The sequence below is a fragment of the Lissotriton vulgaris genome, chromosome 5 (assembly GCF_964263255.1).
Source record: "Lissotriton vulgaris chromosome 5, aLisVul1.2, whole genome shotgun sequence".
Lineage (NCBI taxonomy): Eukaryota > Metazoa > Chordata > Amphibia > Caudata > Salamandridae > Lissotriton > Lissotriton vulgaris.
Window position 1 is genome coordinate 1,698,048,766 of NC_141693.1, and position 17,790 is coordinate 1,698,066,555.

The window sequence follows — 17,790 nt, forward strand, 5'->3', positions numbered from 1 at the left end:
TCTTCTGCACACCAAAAATTACCCAATCCAATCTGCTGCTTCCATCTCAGCCCGACTACTGTGCGGTGTGCGCGATCATAATAGGAAACATTTGGAGCGTAAAACTGCTCTTGAAGTATTTCATTTTAAAGGTTAGCTGCGTCGGTCGTGAGGATAAAGCTAACATCAGTGCTCTACTAGGGAGGCCTCACAAGTCACGCCCACGCGCACTTTCAATTGCGCTGCGCAATGCCGAAGACAATTGGCCACCAGTGACCAGCCCCACCCCTATGCCCCCACCCTGAAGATTGCGCAGACGCGGAAATAACTGCGCGCCGCCGCACACCATTTCATTACGAAAAGCCTCTCAGAGGCCCGGCCGGGGCCTGGCGTGCACACTAACCATGTAATTAATTAAGAGAGAGAGAGAGGGGCCCCCAGGAGCACGGGGGCCCCCCGCACTGCGTGGGCTGCAGGGGCCTGTGTTACGCCCCTGGTCTTGAAGTGAAGGGCTTTGTGAGTCATGCAGCAATCTTTAGCTGTATTCTTGCTTTGCATGGTAGCCAGTTTAGGGATTTTAATACTGGGGATATGTGATCATTTCTTTTTGTACCAGTAATCAATTTGGTTGCGGCATTAATAGAAGCCCTAAGTGGGGCCAAGTTTTGTTTGGGAAGACCACAGAGCGTGGAACTACCGTAGTGTAGCCTTGGCAATACTAAAGCTTGAACCGCCAATTTGAAGCCTTCCCGTAGAAGGGATGGTTTGAGATTCCTTATTATCCTCATCTGGTTTTAGCTCCCTTCGTTGCATTGCTGACATGATTCTGCATGTTCAGGTTGATCACAATCACAATTTCTAGACTTGCCCAAAAGAGAGGGGGGAAAGAGAGGGGGGGAGAGAGGGAGAGAGAGAGAGGGGAGAGAGAGAGGGAGAGAGAGAGGGGAGAGAGAGAGAGGGGGGGAGAGGGGAAAGGGGAGAGAGAGAGAGAGGGGAGAGAGGGGAGAGAGAGAGAGAGAGAGAGAGAGAGGGGAGAGAGAGAGAGGGGAGAGGGGAGAGAGAGAGGGGGGGAGGAGGAGGGGAGGAGAGGGGAGAGAGAGAGAGGGAAGAGAGAGAGAGGGGGGAGAGGGGAGAGGAGAGAGAGAGAGAGAGAGAGAGAGAGAGAGGAGAGAGAGGGGAGAGAGAGAGAGAGAGAGAGAGGGGGGAGAGAGAGAGAGGGGAGAGGGGAGAGAGAGGGGGGAGGAGAGGGGGAGGGGGGAGGAGAGGGGGAGGAGAGGGAGGGAGGGAGGGAGGGAGAGGGAGAGAGAGAGAGAGAGGGGAGAGGGGAGAGAGAGAGAGGGGGGAGAGGGGAGAGAGAGAGAGGGGGGAGGAGAGAGGGGGAGGAGGGGAGGGAGAGAGGGAGAGAGGGAGAGGGAGAGAGAGAGAGAGAGGGGGGAGAGAGGGGGGAGAGAGAGAGAGGAGAGGGGAGAGAGAGAGGGAGAGGAGGAGAGGGAGAGGAGGAGAGGGAGAGAGAGAGAGAGAGAGAGAGAGAGAGAGAGGGAGAGAAGAGAGTCTGTCTACTGGGGTAAAGGGGGAGGTGGTTGTGATTCCTGTTAGCTGAAGTATCTGCTCCCGATAGTTAATTTACCTGTAGATTAAAAAAATGATAAATCAACTGGGAGCAATTTTTCCTGATGGCATGCACCTCTAACATTGAGGCTGGTGGTTATCTTTGGTGTGCCCTTGGATCATACAGGCTGTTTGGCACCTGTATATCTCTGCCTCAACCCAAATCAGATTAATGGGCAAGTTCTAGCACAGATGAACCAGATGCTCTATGGGAATTTGGTCAAGTAAGCAAGCCCTTTGGCTTCAGCTAACAGCATAGCGCCTTGGCCAGCTAGTGCAGGAATGAGGCCCCGGCCCGATTCATTTCTTTGGTGGAGTGTTTATAAATATTGATTGGCCTAATGGGTTAGGGGAGGTTCAAAAGCCACCACTTACACTAATTAGGGCCCCACTGCCACACTTGTAGAAAATGTCTCAGGCCGTCAGCATTAAAACTTACTTAAGATCTTCCACTTAAGGGGGTCAATTACTAAGGTTCTGTGTGAGCGCAAAGGAACACACACCATGGCACCAAAACACGTACCATTATGACAGTCTGAGAGACTGCACTATGCCACTTGAGTGCAACCTTTAGTATTTCTTCCCCTCCCCCTTGGCTTATAGCAAACCAGCAACCTAAGTTCACTCCACGTAATAAAAGAGTATGTCATTATTTAGCACACCCAGCACAAAAAAATATTTAAACTTCTATATTAAAACAATGCAATCAAAGTTAACCACATGGTAAATCAAACCAAAAAACTTGGTCAACTATTGCTTATTCAGAATAAGTGCTCATGCAACGAGATCCACCCAATTGCTATTTGTTCCAATGGGCAGGGAACACTGCTGGAAAGATCATGTAGCAATTCTGCTGTCTCTGTGTAAGTACAGTGGCGGCTCCTCCGTTTAGGCAGAGGAACGTCTCCCCACTGCTTTTTAGAAGTGAAATAAAGAAAGAATTCCATTATAATAACTCGCTTTATTATCATTGTATTTTTTCCTGCTGCGTCAGCTTTGCAGGGCAGGGCGAGGCTGCTCGGACTACAGGAGCAGGGGAAATTGTGAGTACACTGTGTAAATGCACATGAATGTTCTCCACGCTGGCGCATTTTGACCTGCGCTGCGAACATGCCCAGGCTCCCAGTCAGCACCTGAGCGCCGAACCATGGCGGTGAAACCAGTCACAACGCTGAGAGCGGGGGACTACGGAGGAGAGACACAGCGAGGAAGGGGTAAGAAGGTACTTTTTAGGTCGAGGTAATATCCGGTCTGCCGAAGGCAGAGCCGGAAGTACCGAGATTTAATGTTTCTTAGTGTGGACGATTTGTCCCGCCTCTGTTTTTGCCTCTCTCCCATTGGCTGGCTTCCTAAACGGAGGCCAGCAATTGGAGGAGAGAGCTGTCCCTCCGAATAGGCTCCTTCCTTTTCGGATTTGGAGGTGTGTTCAGTGTTCTTCTTTCCACTTTTAGGCCACGCCCATTCAGAGAACATCGAACACGCCCCCGAATCCGAAATATTTTGGAAGCTTGAGGCCGCCATTTTGTTTTCACCCGCAGTGAAGGTGAGCCGTTCCTCGCTGTCCTCATGCCTTCTTCCCCCTGATTGCACTGGTGTTTTTCTTGTTTCACTTGTCCTGTCAATACTTCTTTTCCCTCTTCTGTCCCTGTTCCTTTTACTTTGCCGATCTGTACATTTAAATGATATGATGATGCTTCTAATAAGATTTCATGATGAGGAAGGTTTCTTCATAATTTTGCAGCCCTCTAGGATATCACTAATGTGGTCAACTATTACTTACTACCTTCTATTTAGGGGTTTTAACTCTGGGACTAATGGTGGTTTGCATGCATTGCCATACATTTTATTTTATATAAAGATGAACTGAAATACTCCTTTTGGAGTGGAATTTTATGTTATTTGGCTTACCGGAATAATACATTATTGTGACCATACTGGCTATTTGACCCGCCACTTGAATCGCTATTGGAACGATAGCCAGCACAGATGGCAAGGCGTTTCAAAATATTTCTGACTATAACAGATTACTTGGAGGAATCCCCATGACTATGAGTCTCCGGTATCGTCATTAGTATTCGTGTAGGTTTGTTTAATTGATTTCATCTGGACGATGAGTTGTTGGTTTAAATTAATTATATAATGAAGGAACGGATTTCGAGTTCTTACTTTGATTTACGGTAATAAATACATTATGGTGATCTGTCTGTATGGTACCACCGTATGGATTGCGATCTGAACTAACTCCACTTTAAGATGGCTGCTCGTTTGAGCCTACTGTTGACGGCAACAGAATAAAAGCAATGCTCGCGTGGTCACGTGATTCGTGACACGCTCAGCTCCCCCTTCTTTCCTTTAAACATGGCGGGACCCATCACCTGTCGCTCTCGCCGGACTTTGGTGAATGTTGCAGCTGCGCCATATCACAGGTACGATACCAATGCCGTCTAGGCTGCGAGGGTTCTTTGTCTTTCTGGGGGCTTCACACAACCGGAGAGCGGGCGTAACAACTCTGGTTTCCTCTACCTATAGGTGCTGTGCTATTCATTCATCCTTATCGTGGAAGACACGCCTGGTGGATTTCAGGTATGATGGTGACGCTGAATACTTGCCGGCTGCAGCTTGCTTCCCCCCTCTTGAAGGCAGAGCCACAGCCCGACGCCTGCGCCCTTTAATGCACCCTATGCAGCCTGTTTCATTCTGCTTTGGGGGATAAGTGGTCTTTTGCTTATAGCCCGGCAAGTGTGCGTCTTCCTGGGGTATAAGGCTGCCTGCTAATTGATTAAGTATTGGAAATAGTCAACAGCAGGGCCGTTTGTGTCTCTGTCTGTGTGTGCGTGCGTGTGGTTGGATGTGTGTGTGTAGCTGGCTGTGTGTGTGTAGCTGGCTGTGTGTGTGTGGCTGGCTGAGTGTGGCTGGCTGTGTGTGGCTGGCTGGCTGGCTGGCTGTGTGTGGCTGGGTGGCTGGCTGTGGCTGGCTGGCTGACTGTGTGTGGCTGGCTGGCTGGCTGTGTGTGTGTGGCTGGCTGGCTGTGTGTGGCTGGCTGTGTGTGGCTGGCTGTGTGTGGCTGACTGGCTGTGTGTGGCTGGCTGGCTGTGTGTGTGGCTGGATGGCTGTGTGGATGGCTGGCTTTGTGTGTGGATGGCTGGCTGTGTGTGTGGCTGGCTGGCTGTGTGTGTCTGGCTGGCTGTGTGTGTCTGGCTGGCTGTGTGTGTGTGTGTGTGTGTGTGGCTGGCTGTGTGTGTGTGTGTGTGTGTGTGTGGCTGGCTGTGTGTGTGTGTGTGTGTGTGTGTGTGGCTGGCTGTGTGTGTGTGTGTGTGGCTGGCTGGCTGGCTGTGTGTGGCTGGCTGGCTGAGTGTGTGTGTGTGGCTGGCTGGCTGAGTGTGTGTGTGTGTGTGGCTGTGTGGCTGGCTGGCTGTGTGTGTGTCTGGCTGTGAGTGTGTGGCTGGCTGTGTGTGTGTGGCTGGCTGTGTGTGTGTGGCTGGCTGTGTGTGTGTCTGGCTGTGTGTGTGTCTGGCTGTGTGTGTGTCTGGCTGTGTGTGGGGCTAACTGTGTGTGGGGCTAACTGTGTTTGGCTGGCTGGCTGTGTGTGGGGCTCGCTGTGTGTGTGGTTCTGTGTCCGCGAATACTCTCTACTACTCTCGAATGCTCACCTATTGCCATTGTAAATCACAATACCATTTATTTATGTTTTTAAAAAAAAGAAAAAAAATGTCATGAGCAATGCCAATAGCTCTACCGTTAATAATGCCGAGACCATTGCATTGTAAATGCTTGTTTTTATACCCACTCCTCCCGCTCCCACCCCCAAACTCCCGATCCGTGACTGCCGCCGCTGTGTAAACATTACACCTGCACTACCATGTTGGGAGCATAAAAGTTCCCAAAAAATAAACGTATAGCATTACCTGTGGTCAGCACCCATCTAAAATTCTCTGGAGAGGTCTTGCAACTAAGATGGCGGTAGATTGCCCTTGTCCAGCGGATGACCCAAGCCTCCATTGTGATACAGGAAGCAGGAGATAACACCTCATCATCTTGTCAGTCTAAGCACTCAGTCCCATAAAATCTGTCAACCATCTGTAAAAATTGGTACCTGTGATAGTGTCAGAACCAGGACCCTCGGTACCCTCCATCTTACACGCCACAGAAATAGGAGGAAGAACGTAGACATGTTTCCCATAGAATCTCTTGGTTAAACTGTGTCTGTCAAACAAGTTCTGACAGGGAAAAGACTGAAAACCCAATACTTTCTTATGGTATGTGACAGAAGCTTACATTATCTTTTATTGGGTAGAAAGCTTGCACTTTCGATGCCTTATAAAGCAGTGCTGAAATAAGTATTGCTTCTCAACTAGTTAGATTTTACTTCTTGTAGCCTTCCTCGTAATTACCTGTAAGGGACGGCCCAGATTCTGTAACTTGAATTATGAGAAGAGACCACGCATCAAGATTTAACATATTATCTTTTTAATAAAGTACAATGAGAAATTAAAAAATAAAGAGCATTTTATTGTATTATTGCCCCACGTTTCCTAAATGACTGTTTTTGTCAAATAAAATTAATACGTGGAAAAAAACAAATATATGCACCAAATTTGACAGAATACATTTAAAACATTTTGCAACAAAATTACATATACTTTTTGAAAGCATTAATGCAGACTTCACAATACAATACGTCTCCTTTCTGGCACAGAGATAACCCCTTTGCAGAGCTTGTTCTCAAACAAGTATTGCTTCTGGTCTATATAAATGCATATATTTATTTAGAGAAAAGTGCTAAGACAAGCATGGCTGTGGTTCGGTCGGTGATGCCCAAGGCACTTGGATGAACTTTGATGTGCAAATGTGTCAGCCGTGGAATGTAGGCAATAGGCCGGGCCACGGGAATTATGTGATTCTGCCGCATTTTTCGCATTATTATGGATTTGAAACATTTGATGCAGATTTTAACAAAAAAGTGTTTCTAGCTCAAATGGATCAAACATTAATAAAAACGTGGTGCCATATGTTCAACCCTGCTGCATAATTTGGTGTACCCCTGCTGCATAATTCCAGTGGACCTGCCCGTAGGACTGGCTTTGGGAAAAATCTACATTCTTTGCAGAACATGGGCTATATTTTTGTTGGGAGGTAACTGTTGGAAAGGGAATGCACTTATTTCATCCTCTCTGGAATGCAAAATTGAACAAAAGTGCAGAAAGAAGATACAGTATGCTCCTACTGACATCAGTTGATTTTACAAAGCTTGGCGACGCACAAAATGGAGGCACTGCTGAGATATGTGTTGTTTTCCAGCTGCTTATGTCTGCTCCTCACAGAGAAGAAAATATAAGCTGGGGATGGAGGGACTCTACCAATGCAGGGGTTCAGAGATATCAGACGTGAAAGAGCACCACCTCTCTCCAGGTTATTATGGACAGTGTCTACAGGCCTCAACTTTTCACCTGCAAATTATTGCTTTCAAGGGCTTTGCTGTAAGTTAGTTGAATGGGAGCAAAACAAGACTACAACACCTAGAATGCATCAGGCCTTCACACCAAATGCAGGACTGAAAACAGTGGGGCAAATTTACTGTTTTCTTACATTATGTAGCCGTGGGTTGTGCATTTTGTGAAAGAGAGGACAGCGCCGTATCTAGAACGATATGGGGCTACTTCTCTGTTCACAAACACTTGTGCACTTTCTGTCAGCCTAGTGCTACACATATACTTTTGCGCTATACTTCGTAGCGGTCTGTGAGTTTGGCATGGGTTTTGTAATGGAAGGATAGCCTTCCAGTTCAAAACAGTACCCTTAGACTTACTTTAAAACTTTTTCCACTTTGTATGTGGGCTGTACGGTACATCACACATGCAAAGTTAGAAAGGTTTGGCAAAAAAATGTTTCCTCTTCTACATACATACTTCAAGGAAGCATATGTTTTTGTGCAAAGTCAGATCTAAAAATGTTACTAGATAGTGCTTTGTTTAAAAAACATGAGTGGTTGCACAGGGATGCCTATGTATCACCCATGAGACACCCCCTTTGTGGAAAGTAGTGTTACTTTAAACAATTTCCAGCAAAAAAAATTTTTGCCCTGGAAAGTAAATCCCAAATCAACAATTTGTGCCACTTTGCGCTGGTGCAAAGTCACCAAAAGTGATGCAAAGTTTTGATCAATGTGTCCCAGTACCTGTAATGACCTGGAGGGAGGTGGTCACCTTATACATAGAGACCCGCTGGTACTCTTACCAGATTGGTTACCTGTAAGACATGCATGATATTGAATACGGGGCTCTAGTACCAATTCAAATCTGTCTCTTGTGAGTAGGAGCGTCTAAGCCTGTTTTCCAAATCCCAGCTCAACATATCCCTTGCACACTCTCACCCGGTGGAGATATGTTGGTACAAGCCTCAAATTCGCTGCACGTCACTTGTGCACAGAAACAGAATCCTGACCTGTCCAGCAGGGCCACTGTGTAGAAAAGTCTCCCAATGAAAGATTCCAGTCAATCACATTATTTCTATTTACAAAACAAATAAGCAACATATACATCAACCCCTGACCCCCCCCCCCCTTCCTTTCCAAAGGGCCATTATTTCCAATGCAGAAGATTCAGAGGTCCGGGTCTGCAACAAGAAAACATAAAATCTTCTCCTGCACGCAGGAGACATTGGCATCTGAGGCAGACCCATAAATAAAAAGAATCACCAGGATTACTCATGTTTAGGATGTGCTACACAAAGGAGAAAAGTAGTGAGTCTGGTGGCTGGCATGAATACCCACTGCGATGCCAGTCTGACACCACACAACATTAATCCACCCACCATGGCTTCATTTCAATTGTGTTTCACGTGTGCCCTCTGCCCCTTAAAAACAATAAAATAATAGAACTAAAAAACATTTTAAAGCACATTTTAAAAAAATGATGAATTAGATGAAATCAAGTCCTGGTCTGCAGTCTGAGGAAAAAGTGGTTGTCCTTTGTGAACAGTGAAAAGGTTGACAAAGAAAATGGTGCTTGTTTAATGATCCTAGATGAAGTGGGTAGATGTTGGGCAGACCGCCTCAGCACGTATGGCAGTACTAGGGGGTTATGTATTGTGGCACTCTGCAGAGGAGGGACCGTCAACTACAGAGCTGGGACACAGATGACGCGGTAGAGCAATCGCCCACACACTTTAACTAGTCAATCTAAGGTCCACCATGATAAGCGTTTGGAATCCTGCTGGCTCAGCTGATCTAGGGCTAACTACTGACTCCCTACTTACCCAGTACCAGTAGGAGAGCAGGTAAGAGAGCCTAGCTGTCAAACACAGAGCTCTGCCCACACTGTGTAGGTCCTACACCAGAATACTTGCACCAAACCTCATCATTCTACCTTTCCAGTTATCTCAAGACAACTCAAGGAAACACCCTGAGCCATCCGCCTGCTGGCTCTACGCCGCCGTTGGAAAAGTCAGGCCAGAAGGGCGTTTTCAAAGATTTCAATGTCAGCAGTTTAAGTGGAATTTAAGGTGTCAAAATGAGGTCACTCTCCTTTGGGGGAACAAAAAAAAAAACACCCAGATATAACCTACGTATTGCTGACCCTCAGGCACCCCTATATCAAGAGTCAGAGAGAGGACTTACAGTGTCAAGAATCCCTTATCTGAAGCAATTGATGGGGGTTAGTATTCTAGTACTTCCAGTCGGTGAGGCGATCATCATGAACAACAAAAACAAGAAGAAAGAGAACCACCTGTCAAGTAATGCCCTCTATACCGCAGACGTGTGGAAGTCTAACCTTCCTCCCCCACTTCCCTATCCTCATGACCCTATGGGAAGTCACCACTGGGGAACGAGAGGTCAGTGAACGTTTTTTACCATGGACCCTGGTGGTCATCAGCCCTTTATAGTACTCCAGATGTCCTTCTTTGTAGGCGATGCATTGCTTCAAAATATTGCTCTGGTGGTTGTGCAGGTTGCAAGCCACTTAGAAGGGATTATCCAGCCTCTTGGGGAGGGAGGTGTGCTTCATCAGGCTGGAACGAATAATTATAGGCAGTCACTATGGATAAAACTAGACTCCGACTCATCCATGGGGCAAAAACAGGTTGCTGGCAAGGTCTTACTCTTCACACATGTTGGCCTCCTTCTGGTCAGAGGAGAACATCTGGGTTTGCCAGAGGTCTGTTGAGGGATTCCAAATCCTCCTCTCTTCTCAGATGGACCACTCTTGCTTGGCCACGTCCCCTCCCAGATGGGTCACACATGCATCCGGGGATGGGATCTGGCTACAGGGCATAGGGGTTTGGGGGAGAGGCCGGGCGGAAGGAGGGTTTAATTTGCTGGCACAGCCAGAATGAAGCCTGACTGGTTCTTGGTGAAATCTGGCTGCGTTTGATTGATCCTAGTTTCGACTGAGACTGTGCATTTCTTGCCATGCATACTGCATTGGATGGGGTGTGTCACGGTCACTTGCAGGCGGCGTTTCTCACTAGGGAGGGGAGAGTAAGAAACAATAAATTAGTGAATAAATTATGGGGCCAACTGGCTTTAGGTTGCAGAAAGTACAATGCCATAATTCATCAGACAAAAACACTGTCCATTATTTCTTGATGACGTCATCAGTGTTTTTCACTCAAAAAAAAGGAACATAATTCACTGCACTACCTGAAAGTACAAAACATTACCTCATTGTACTACACAGTGTTGTATGACATTTCGAACAAAGCCCAAATTATATGTGGCCAGATGTCTTAAGGAGTAGAAGGAAAGAAATAAGAATGTAAGGCCAAGAGCTGTAAGACAATTGCGCACATGCTATGATCCCTCTTGCTCACTTACCATGAACCCTCTTGCTCACTTACTATGAACCCTCTTGCTCACTCACTATGAACCCTCTCGCTCACTTCTATGAACACTCCTGCTCACTTACTATGAACCGCTCACTTCTATGAACCCTCTTGCTCACTTACTATGAACCTCTCGCTCACTTATAATGAACCCTCACTCACTTACTATGAACCCTCCTGCTCACTTACTATGAACCCTCGCTCACTTCTATGAACCCTCTTGCTCACTTACTATGAACACTCTTGCTCACTTACTATGAACCCTCTTGCTCACTTACTATGAACCCTCTTGCTCACTTACTATGAACCCTCTTGCTTACTACTATGAACCCTCTTGCTCACTTACTATGAACCCTCACTCACTTCTATGAACCCTCCTGCTCACTTACTACGAACCCTCGCTCACTTCTTTGAACCCTCTTGCTCACTTACTATGAACCCTCTTGCTCACTTACTATGAACCCTCTTGCTCACTTACTATGAACCCTCTTGATCACTTACTATGAACCCTCTTGCTCACTTACTTTGAACCCTCTTGCTCTCTTCTATGAACCCTCTTGCTCACTTACTATGAACTCTTTTGCTCACTTACTATAGACCCTCTTGCTCAATTACTATGAACTCTCTTGCTCGCTTCTATGAACCCTCTTGCTCACTTACTATAAACCCTCTTGCTCACTACGAACCCTCTTGCTCACTTATAATGAACCCTCTTGCTCACTTACTACGAACCTTCTTGCTCACTTATAATGAACCCTCTTGCTCACTTACTATGAACCCTCACTTACTTATCGAATCACAATTTGTGATTATTACATAGCAAAATGCATTTTTCGGTCGCAAACAGTGCAATTTGCAGAGATAACAAAAATTCTTTGTAAATCTAATCCTGGATTCAATTTAAAAACACAGAGGCAAGTATTATCCCTCCTGCAAAGAAAAAGGAAGGGAGTTCGGATGTTGGGTTGTTTTCTATGTATAATGTAAGGTGCACACACGTGACCCTAGTCTGGACGTACCAGGCCTATTTAGAGGGACTCGTTTGGACAGCACAAAAAGTAATGGGTGGAATGTTTGAATTAATCTCACTGCTAATTAAAACAGACTGCGGAAGAAAGTATGGTCTTCAAACCAACTCGAGTATCAACCATCTCCTTTGTGAGTCATTTGGAGTAACTATAGAGGAACTGGTGTGTGCATGTAGGTATGTACGTGGTGGTATTTACATTGCATGAACCTAACTCGGAAGCAGCGTAGTAATGTATATTAGAGGGGGTGCTAGTACGACCTCTCACCTCAAGTGGGGAGGACATATTCCAGTTCACACACTACCTGTGTGGTTTGAGAAAGCACTTTTTATAGTGCCCCGGGCTCTGAGCATGCCAGCATTAACGGTGTATTCCTGGTTTAATGTACATGCTTGTAAAGTGTAAACTGCGGCCCGAAGCAGGTTATAGAAAGCCCCAGAGCATGGGGCTAGGAAGTAGCAGACGGTAACAAGTGCCAGGCTGCATGTACAGTCTCCATGACTTGCTCCAAGAGCAATGCTTCTTTTGCACCAGTGCAAACTGCAGCCAATTTGAAAAGCCAACATGTCTGCTCTGTTCTTACGCATCTTTGTGCTGCATATGCAAAGCTTTTAACAAACACGGAATGCGCAATTGTGCAAGAGGAGGAGGGAGAAGGAGCAGAAAAGGCCAATTTGCATATGCAAAAAAGAAAATCTCCAGGGGCGCGGTGATCGGTGGAAGACCTGCATTGCAAATTATGGAAACCACTCATTTGGATAGCATAACCAACGTACATCCAGGCTCCGCCTCCTCTCAGCCTAACCCAGTATGGCCAGGCTTCAGTTAACCTAACCCAAGTATGGCCAGGTTCTCACAACCTAACCCACGTACGTCCATGCTTCTCAACCTAACCCATGTACGTCCATGCTTCTCAACCTAACCCGCCTACGGCCAGGCTTATCTCAGCCTTGCTCGTGTACGGCCAGGCTTCTCAGCCTAACCCACGCACGGGCAGGCTTCTTTCAGCCGTACTCGTATACGGCCAGGCTTCTCAGCCTAACCCACGTGGCTTCTCACCCTAACCCACGTACAGCCAGGCTTCTCTTAACCTAACCCACAGGGCTTCTCAGCCGTACTCGCATACGGCCAGGCTTCACAGCCTAACCCACATACGGCCAGGCTTCTCTCAGCCTAACCCAAGTGGCTTCTCAGCCTAACCCACGTACGGCCAGGCTTCTCTCAGCCTACCCCAAGTGGCTTCTCAGCCTAACCCACGTATGGCCAGGCTTTTCTCAGCCTAACTCACGTCCGTCCAAGGCTTCTCAGCCTAACTCGCTTACAGCCAGGCTTCTCTCAGCCTAACCCCCGTATGGTCAGGCTTCTCTCAACCTAACCCCCGTACGGTCAGGCTTCTCTCAACCTAATCTACTCTCAGCCTAACCCACGTGGCTTCTCAGCCTAACCCATGTATGGCCAGGCTTCTCTCAGCCTAACCCACGTACGGCCAGGCTTCTCTCAGCTTAACCCACCTACGGCCAGGCTTCTCAGGCTAACCCATGTATGGCCAGGTTTCTCTCAGCCTAACTCACGTGGCTTCTCAGCCTAACCCACGTATAGCCAGGCTTCTCTCAGCCTAACTCACTTACGTCCAGGCTTCTCAGCCTAACCCGCATACGGCCAGGCTTCTTTCAGCCTAACCCGCTTACGGCCACGCTTCTCTCAGCCTAACCCATGTACGTCCAGGCTTCTCTCAACCTAACTCACATATAGCCAGGCTTCTCTCAAGCTAACCCACGCACGGCCACGCTTCTCTCAGCCTAACTCACGTACGTCCATGCTTCTCAGCCTAACCCACCTACGGCCAGGCTTCTCTCAGCTTAACCCACCTACGGCCAGGCTTCTCAGCCTAACCCACGTGGCTTCTCAGCCTAACCCACGTGGCTTCTCAGCTTAACCCACGTACGGCCAGGCTTCTCTCAGCCTAACTCACGTACGTCCAGGCTTCTCAGCCTAACCCACGTACAGCCAGGCTTCTCTCAGCCTAACCCACGTGGCTTCTCAGCTTAACCGACGTACGGCCAGGCTTCTCTCAGCCTAACCCACGTGGATTCTCAGCCTAACCCACCTACAGCCAGGCTTCTCTCAGCCTAACTCACGTACGTCCGGGCTTCTCAGCCTAACCCACGCACGGCCAGGCTTCTCTCAGCCTAACTCACATACGTCCAGGCTTCTCAGCCTAACCCACGCACGGCCAGGCTTCTCTCAGCCTAACTCACATACGTCCAGGCTTCTCAGCCTAACCCACGTACAGCCAGGCTTCTCTCAGCCTAATCCACGCACGGCCAGGCTTCTCTCAGCCTAACCCACGTGGCTTCTCAGCTTAACCACGTACGGCCAGGCTTCTCTCAGCCTAACCCACGTGGCTTCTCAGCCTAACCCACGTACAGCCAGGCTTCTCTCAGCCTAACTCACGTACGTCCAGGCTTCTCAGCCTAACCCACGCACGGCCAGGCTTCTCTCAGCCTAACTCACGTACGTCCAGGCTTCTCATCCTAACCCACATACAGCCAGACTGCTCTCAGCCTTACCCACATACAGCCAGGATTCTCTCAGCCTAACCCAGATACAGCCAGGCTTCTCTCAGCCTAACTCGCTTACGTCCAGGCTTCTCAGCCTAGCCCACATACAGCCAGGCTTCTCTCAGCCTAGCCCACATACAGCCAGGCTTCTCTCAGCCTAATCCATGTACGGCCAGGCTTCTCTCAGCTTAACCCACCTACGGCCAGGCTTCTCTCAGCCTTACTCGTATACGGCCAGGCTTCTCAGCCTAACCCACGTGGCTTCTCACCCTAACCCACGTACAGCCAGGCTTCTCTTAACCTAACCCACAGGGCTTCTCAGCCGTACTCGCATACGGCCAGGCTTCGCAGCCTAACCCACATACGGCCAGGCTTCTCTCAGCCTAACCCAAGTGGCTTCTCAGCCTAACCCACGTACGGCCAGGCTTCTCTCAGCCTACCCCAAGAGGCTTCTCAGCCTAACCCACGTATGGCCAGGCTTTTCTCAGCCTAACTCACGTCCGTCCAAGGCTTCTCAGCCTAACTCGCTTACAGCCAGGCTTCTCTCAGCCTAACCCCCGTATGGTCAGGCTTCTCTCAACCTAACCCCCGTACGGTCAGGCTTCTCTCAACCTAATCTACTCTCAGCCTAACCCACGTGGCTTCTCAGCCTAACCCATGTATGGCCAGGCTTCTCTCAGCCTAACCCACGTACGGCCAGGCTTCTCTCAGCTTAACCCACCTACGGCCAGGCTTCTCAGGCTAACCCATGTATGGCCAGGTTTCTCTCAGCCTAACTCACGTGGCTTCTCAGCCTAACCCACGTATAGCCAGGCTTCTCTCAGCCTAACTCACTTACGTCCAGGCTTCTCAGCCTAACCCGCATACGGCCAGGCTTCTTTCAGCCTAACCCGCTTACGGCCACGCTTCTCTCAGCCTAACCCATGTACGTCCAGGCTTCTCTCAACCTAACTCACATATAGCCAGGCTTCTCTCAGGCTAACCCACGCACGGCCACGCTTCTCTCAGCCTAACTCACGTACGTCCATGCTTCTCAGCCTAACCCACCTACGGCCAGGCTTCTCTCAGCTTAACCCACCTACGGCCAGGCTTCTCAGCCTAACCCACGTGGCTTCTCAGCCTAACCCACGTGGCTTCTCAGCTTAACCCACGTACGGCCAGGCTTCTCTCAGCCTAACTCACGTACGTCCAGGCTTCTCAGCCTAACCCACGTACAGCCAGGCTTCTCTCAGCCTAACCCACGTGGCTTCTCAGCTTAACCGACGTACGGCCAGGCTTCTCTCAGCCTAACCCACGTGGATTCTCAGCCTAACCCACGTACAGCCAGGCTTCTCTCAGCCTAACTCACGTACGTCCGGGCTTCTCAGCCTAACCCACGCACGGCCAGGCTTCTCTCAGCCTAACTCACATACGTCCAGGCTTCTCAGCCTAACCCACGCACGGCCAGGCTTCTCTCAGCCTAACTCACATACGTCCAGGCTTCTCAGCCTAACCCACGTACAGCCAGGCTTCTCTCAGCCTAATCCACGCACGGCCAGGCTTCTCTCAGCCTAACCCACGTGGCTTCTCAGCTTAACCACGTACGGCCAGGCTTCTCTCAGCCTAACCCACGTGGCTTCTCAGCCTAACCCACGTACAGCCAGGCTTCTCTCAGCCTAACTCACGTACGTCCAGGCTTCTCAGCCTAACCCACGCACGGCCAGGCTTCTCTCAGCCTAACTCACGTACGTCCAGGCTTCTCAGCCTAACCCACATACAGCCAGACTTCTCTCAGCCTTACCCACATACAGCCAGGATTCTCTCAGCCTAACCCAGGTACAGCCAGGTTTCTCTCAGCCTAACTCGCTTACGTCCAGGCTTCTCAGCCTAGCCCACATACAGCCAGGCTTCTCTCAGCCTAGCCCACATACAGCCAGGCTTCTCTCAGCCTAATCCATGTACGGCCAGGCTTCTCTCAGCTTAACCCACCTACGGCCAGGCTTCTCTCAGCCTTACTCGTATACGGCCAGGCTTCTCAGCCTAACCCACGTACGGCCAGCTTCTCTCAGCCTCACCCAAGTGGCTTCTCAACCTAAACCACGTACAGCCAGGCTTCTCTCAGCCTAACCCACGTGGCTTCTCAGCCTAACCCACGTACGGCCAGGCTTCTCTCAGCTTAACCCACGTACGGCCAGGCATCTCTCAGCCTTATTCGCGTACGGCCAGGCTTCACAGCCTAACCCACGTATGGCCAGGCTTTTCTAAGCCTAACTCACGTACGTCCAAGGCTTCTCAGCCTAACTCACGTACAGCCAGGCATCTCTCAGCCTAACCCCCGTACGGTCAGGCTTCTCTCAACCTAGCCCGCGTACGGCCAGGCTTCTCTCAACCTAATCTACGTACTGCTAGGCTTCTCTCAGCCTAACCCATGTATAGCCAGGCTTCTCTCAGCCTTTTCCCATGTATGGCCAGGCTTCTCGCAACCTAACCCATGTACGGCCAGGCTTCTCTCAGCTTAACCCACCTATGGCCAGGCTTCTCTCAGCCTTACTTGTGTACGGCCAGGCTTCTCAGCCTAACCCATGTATGGCCAGGCTTCTCTCAGCCTAACTCAAGTGGCTTCTCAGCCTAACCCACGTATGACCAGGCTTCTCTCAGCCTAACCCATGTGGCTTCTCAGCCTAACCCACGTACAGCCAGGCTTCTCTCAGCCTAACTCACTTACGTCCAGGCTTCTCAGCCTAACCCACGTACTGCCAGGCTTCTCTCAGCCTAACCCGCGTACGGCCAGGCTTCTTTCAGCCTAACCCACGTACGGCCACGCTTCTCTCAGCCTAACCCACGTACGTCCAGGCTTCTCTCAGCCTAACTCACGTACAGCCAGGCTTCTCTCAGCCTAACCCACGCACGGCCAGGCTTCTCTCAGCCTAACCCACGTGGCTTCTCAGCTTAACCCACGTACGGCCAGGCTTCTCTCAGCCTAACCCACGTGGCTTCTCAGCTTAACCCACGTACGGCCAGGCTTCTCTCAGCCTATCCCACGTGGCTTCTCAGCCTAACCCACGTACAGCCAGGCTTCTCTCAGCCTAACTCACGTATGTCCAGGCTTCTCAGCCTAACCCACGCACGGCCAGGCCTCTCTCAGCCTAACCCACATACAGCCAGGCTTCTCTCAGCCTAACCCAGGTACAGCCAGGCTTCTCTCAGCCTAACTCACGTACGTCCAGGCTTCTCAGCCTAGCCCACATACAGCCAGGCTTCTCTCAGCCTAACCCACATACAGTCAGGCTCCTCTCAGCCTAACCCGCATACGTCCAGGATTTTCTCAACCTAACCCACGTACGTCCAGGCTTCTCTCAGCCTAACTCACGTACAGCCAGGCTTCTCTCAGCCTAACCCACGCATGGCCAAGCTTCTCTCAGCCTAACCCACGTACGGCCAGGCTTCTCTCAGCCTAACCCACGCACGGCCAGGCTTCTCTCAGCCTAACCCACGTGGCTGCTCAGCCTAACCCACGTACAGCCAGGCTTCTCTCAGCCTAACTCACGTACGTCCAGGCTTCTCAGCCTAACCCACGCACGACCAGGCTTCTCTCAGCCTAACTCACGTACATCCAGACGTCTCAGCCTAACCCACATACAGCCAGGCTTCTCTCAGCCTAACCCACATACAGCCAGGCTTCTCTCAGCCTAACCCAGGTACAGCCAGGCTTCCCTCAGCCTAACTCACGTACGTCCAGGCTTCTCTCAGCCTAACCCACATACGGCCAGGCTTCTCTCAGCCTAACTCATGTACCGCCAGGCTTCTCTCAGCCT

At 49.7% G+C, this 17,790-nt stretch overlaps 1 protein-coding gene across 2 annotated transcripts in view; it reads right to left on the reverse strand.

Moving 5' to 3' along the window:
• Nucleotides 1–6,033: 6,033 nt before the first annotated feature.
• MYO1D (myosin ID) overlaps nucleotides 6,034–17,790 on the reverse strand; it is a 512,976-nt gene continuing 501,219 nt past the window's right edge. For both annotated transcript variants that reach the window (XM_086923844.1, XM_086923845.1), the window contains exon 22: nucleotides 6,034–10,049. In XM_086923844.1, the coding sequence (XP_086779970.1) occupies nucleotides 9,893–10,049 (157 nt within the window). In that variant the 3' untranslated portion in view covers nucleotides 6,034–9,892. The remainder of the gene's footprint in view (nucleotides 10,050–17,790) is intronic.